At 35.4% G+C, this 4,729-nt stretch overlaps 1 protein-coding gene across 3 annotated transcripts; it reads left to right on the top strand.

Annotated features, from left to right (window-relative positions):
• Positions 1–232: 232 nt before the first annotated feature.
• LOC108465212 (uncharacterized) lies at positions 233–4,327 on the top strand. 3 transcript variants are annotated; one of them, XM_017765533.2, is made up of 13 exons: positions 233–682; positions 767–805; positions 906–1,054; positions 1,237–1,312; positions 1,821–2,100; positions 2,180–2,289; positions 2,381–2,425; positions 2,506–2,715; positions 2,983–3,084; positions 3,189–3,322; positions 3,540–3,684; positions 3,806–3,928; positions 4,005–4,327. In XM_017765533.2, the coding sequence occupies exons 1-13, from the start codon at positions 486–488 to the stop codon at positions 4,027–4,029; spliced, it is 1,635 nt and encodes a 544-aa protein (XP_017621022.1). In that variant the 5' UTR covers positions 233–485; the 3' UTR covers positions 4,030–4,327. The 3 variants fall into 3 exon arrangements, with proteins under 3 accessions (XP_017621022.1, XP_017621021.1, XP_017621023.1); XM_017765532.2 differs by having other exon boundaries at positions 235–682; positions 3,803–3,928; XM_017765534.2 differs by having other exon boundaries at positions 235–682; positions 1,243–1,312; positions 3,803–3,928.
• The last annotated feature ends 402 nt before the right edge of the window (positions 4,328–4,729 follow it).

A 4,729-nucleotide genomic window follows, 5' to 3' on the forward strand; every position in this document is an offset into this window, starting at 1 on the left:
TAATTATTTTGTATTTATAATATATAAACATAAAATGATGTTATATAAATAATAATGTTAGAGATTTATAAAATTAAATTAAATCAAAATATCAAATTTATAATTACAAAAATTAAAATTAATGTATAACATTATATATTAAAGCAAAATTCACATGGAATTTTGAGGTTTTTCGATTTATTTAAATAAAAATTGTAATTATCCTAAACATAAAGAAGAGGCCTATCAGCACATTCATTTCTAAAACATCTGGCCCTTTTTTATTTAAATAAAAAAAAACAATATTTATCCATTAAAGCAAGCAAAAATATGGGTTTTTCAGTTATTAACCCAGTTTTCTACCAAACTAAATTTTCCGCGAAACCAAACAAAGCCGAGATTTGTTCTTGAGAATCGTCGCTAATTTTTCCATTTCACTCCAATTCTCATAATCTTCGATTTGCTTTCATTTAGGGTTTAGATACTCCCGATTCTGTTCCTCGAAGATGTGGCACGAAGCTCGGCGATCAGAGAGGAAAGTCCACGACATGATGGACGCGGCTCGAAAGAGAGCTCAAAGACGAGCCATTTTCTTAGCCAAAAGACGTGGCGATCCTCAACAATCCATTCAACTCATCGGCTCTCGCTGCCGTATCTACCGCGACGATGCTCTCTATCACGCCACTCAAGACCAGCAAGGCCTGTTAGTAATTTAATCAAATTTCCTATTAATAATCTTACTAATATTTCTTAAATATTTCAATTTTTTTACTCCATATATTTACAGGATTCCTTGGAATGGAAAACAAGACGTTTTGATTGATAGGTAGTTTGATTTCTCTTTTTCTTTTCCCTTTTTTGTTACATTTATTACATCTTTTTTTTTTTAAATTTTATGGAAAATAATGCATTTGTTTACATTATAGATTTGATGGCCGAGCTCTACTTGACTTTATTCGGGAGCCAAGAACACGGAATTTTAGGAATCTAGCAAAGTCTGAAGAAGAGGAAGAATTGGAAGAAATTGTTAATTTTGAGCGTTATCGGGATTTAATTAAGCATCGGCGTAGAGGATGTCGGTACTTCTTTTTTAATTCCCTGAATTGATGATCTTTATTTTTTAGTTTTCTTTGTTTGTGTTGAATGCATTATTGTTACCCTTGTTATATAAGATATAATAAGGATGAAAGTCTGTTATAAGAATAAAGTTTAGTTTCAGAATGTGCTTTATGAGCTGAAGTCTGTATCTTTCGACAGTTACAGATGAGGAGGGTTTACAACATGTGAATCTAGAAATGGAGGCGAAAGCTCTCACGCCATTTCAATCAGACAGGTAATGCATATGATAGTGGTAGAGTTAATTTATATCATATTTCATATAAATTTGAAATTTGAAAGTTCGACTTTTATTTAAGTTTAAAGAGAACTCTGGTTCTTTGCAATTACTTTTGATGTATGTTGCATAGGGTTTCTGGGTAATTTTAGACATGAAATTATGTTTATGGTTGGGATAAATCTTTTAGTGTCATGCTATTCAGAAACAAATGTGATATTGGTTAGCTTTATTGAAGACAAAAGTTATAAACTTATTCTTCATATGATTTTTGGGAGTCGTCTTTAGTGGGCTTATTCTTTGCTATACATAGTTGATTGATTGCTAAGCAGGAGAAATACATAATTTTTTGTTAATGATTTTGATGCATATATTACGGTCTGTTGGTTATCAGGGTTATAATTTCCGCCTTTAGGAAAGTTTGCTGCTTTTTACTTATTTTGATATATCTGACTGCTGTATGCTGTTATGTGACTTCTTTCTATTTTCTCTTTTGGTATGTTGGCAGATCACAACCAGCGCAACCAGCTAATAAAAGTTCTTATTCACAAGTTGGATTTTCTTATGATGGTGGGAAAGAGGAAGCTTACTTTTCAGATGCTGATGAAGAAGAGGAGGATGAAGAAGATGATGATGAATTCGACAGTGATGATAGTAATGATGAAGGAATGGAAATAATAGCGAAAGGATTTGGAGTGAAAAGGTATGGCTGGCTTGTTTATATGGATAAAAAAGCAAAAGAGGAGGAAAAAAGACAGAAAGAAGTAACCAAAGGCGATCCTGCAATTGTAAGTTGGAAAAGACGCATTGGTTGTAGTTGAATTTTATTATTTAATCTATGTTGATAACAAATGTGAAATCTTTTAGAGGAAACTGAGTCGCAAAGAAAGGAGAAAAGCTTCTCAAATAGAGAGGGAGAGAGAAAGAGAAGCTGCACGGATAACCGGAACACGAGTACTCCGTACTGATCCCTACCGGTACCAAGTTTGTTAGATCTCTGATACATACTTTTAGAATTGGGTTTGACATCATGCATAGAATTTTCAATGCTTTCTTTTGCCAAATCAGGGAATCTAGGCATAGTCCAACCTATGATGCTTATCCGCGTAGGAGGTATACCCTGTTCTAGGCTTTTCTTGGAGATATTATTTGAGACACATAAAATGAATTTAAATATGGATTTTCCTATTCAGGTCAAGATCTAAATCACGTTCATATTCTCCATCATACTCAAGGCGCCATGCCCGTGGAGGTTATTCTGATGATTCTCATAGAAGAAAGCCAAAGGCTCCAAAAATAGAGTATATTACAGAGTTTGGGGGTTCTGGTGACGGAAATGGACCAAAGCTTGATGGAGTTTCTCCACCATCATCTCCTCCATCTCAGGCTGACATTTTAAATCGGTCGGAGCACTCGACCTTTCATTCTTGCAAAGATAGATTGGCAGTCTTTACTCTGCTGCAGCTTATCCCCATTTTGTTGCCTGAGGCAATCTTTTCCAGTTTAAATAGATCTTCCCTAGATTTATCAGCATAACTGGAAAGAGGGAATAGGAAGGAAGCTTCCCTTCTGAAGATCATATTTTTTCCTGAAATGGAATCTTTGTGAATGCTTCCCAGTTGAATGAGACCGTAAGGATGGCCATAACTAATGCTTTTCCTCTCCTGCAGGCCATCATCTGGTCATATACTCGAGGCACTTCATGGTGATCCTGCATCTGGTGTATCTGTTAACAAAGAAAAGAGTGGTGAAGTGTTAAAACCAGCATTGAGGTATCACAGAAATTTTTGCTTCTATCATTACATTTTTCCACAAAGGTTTAGTTAATAGTTTTTGAGTTGCATTGAATTTGACAATTTTATTTCTTTTCTGTTAGTGGAACATCAGCATTAGCCAAGTTGACAAAAGCAAGTGCCTCTGGAGGCCCCTCAAAACAGGGGCAGGTTGAAAAGAAAGAAACTCCACAGGAGCGACTAAAAAGGATTATGAACAAACAGTTAAACAAGCAAAGTATGATATAAATGATATTTATTTTATGCAGCTGTTGGTTCAATGATATCCTGTCATGCTCCATTGGAGTTATAAAGGAATTTACTCTTTTTTTTTTTTTTCTTACTGTTGGGATAAAAAGAGGCAGTTTGTAGTTTGCACAATTGGGTTTCTGCTTGTCCTATCACATTGTTTCTTGTGTTTTATTTATGATTTGATGAGCTGAGTGCCTCTATAGTTAAGAAGGACACTGCTGCGGAAATGGCTAAGAAACGAGAGCAGGAGCGCCAAAGACTGGAAAAACTTGAAGACACAAGCCGATTAAGTCGTCAAAGGTACCGAAGCCGCAGTCGCAGTAGGAGCAATAGTCGTTCTCCTCCAAGGTATATATCCTGGAATATATTTTTGTGCTCACTCCATATTGTTGAAGGCAAAGAATTTTGTCACGGTGCTCTCATATAATGTATCCTATTTATGAGGGGAATAATTTGTTTACTGCAGAAGACATCGACGAAGTAGAAGTTCTAGCAGGAGTCGTAGTCGAAGATATGTTTCTCGCTCACGTTCACGATCTAGGTCCCGCTCTTACTCTCGCTCGCATTCTCGTTCAAAGTCTCGCTCACCCAGGTAAAATGCTTGACAGTGAAGACTTTTCTCTGAATGATGCTCGGAGGCTGATTTAATGTTGGTATAAAAAATACAGGGTAAGAAGCCATTCAAGGTACTGAATTAGGAGCTGATTGCTGCAAATATTGCTGGCAAGCAAGCAGGGTATTTGATATCTATGTTATGCAGGGTTCGATAAGAATATGGGTATTGGGATTAGTTTTACATGTTATTCAAATATAATACATTAATGCTTTTGTCGAAACTACCTTTTTTATTCAAATATTTTAAATTTAGAAAAAAGGAGGAAATCTACTATTTGGAAAATAGAAATATGGAGCCGCCACCGATCTTTGTTTTAGTGTGATCGGATTACCTAAGAATAAAGTTATAACAATTTTTAGTTTACTAAAAAAACAATTTTGGTCTACGAATTTTTTTTTGAGAAAACGGGTTCGGGAGTCGGTTACGCATGAGGAAGGATTAGCACCCTCATTACGCCCAAAATTGGTACCAAATCGATTAAATACTGTCCTTGTGTCTAAATTAAAAGTTTTTGAAATGTGGTTCCTTTTATACCGTTTGAGTAATCCGAGTTGGTTGCCAAAATTTCTTGTTTCGATGTCCGAAAGGATATAATTTGAGAATTACAGAAGGATGTTCAACTATTTAGTCCAACGAAAAATCGAAACTCAGCACAGTAGGGTACGATTTCTCGAATTTTTAAATATTGACCATTGCCTTACTTTATAAAATACGTGTGAAAATTTTGAGGAGATATTCGATTATTTTGGGCAAATGAAAAAGCGCAACCCAACACGA

The sequence above is a fragment of the Gossypium arboreum genome, chromosome 2 (genome assembly GCF_025698485.1).
Source record: "Gossypium arboreum isolate Shixiya-1 chromosome 2, ASM2569848v2, whole genome shotgun sequence".
NCBI classification, from domain to species: Eukaryota; Viridiplantae; Streptophyta; class Magnoliopsida; order Malvales; family Malvaceae; genus Gossypium; species Gossypium arboreum.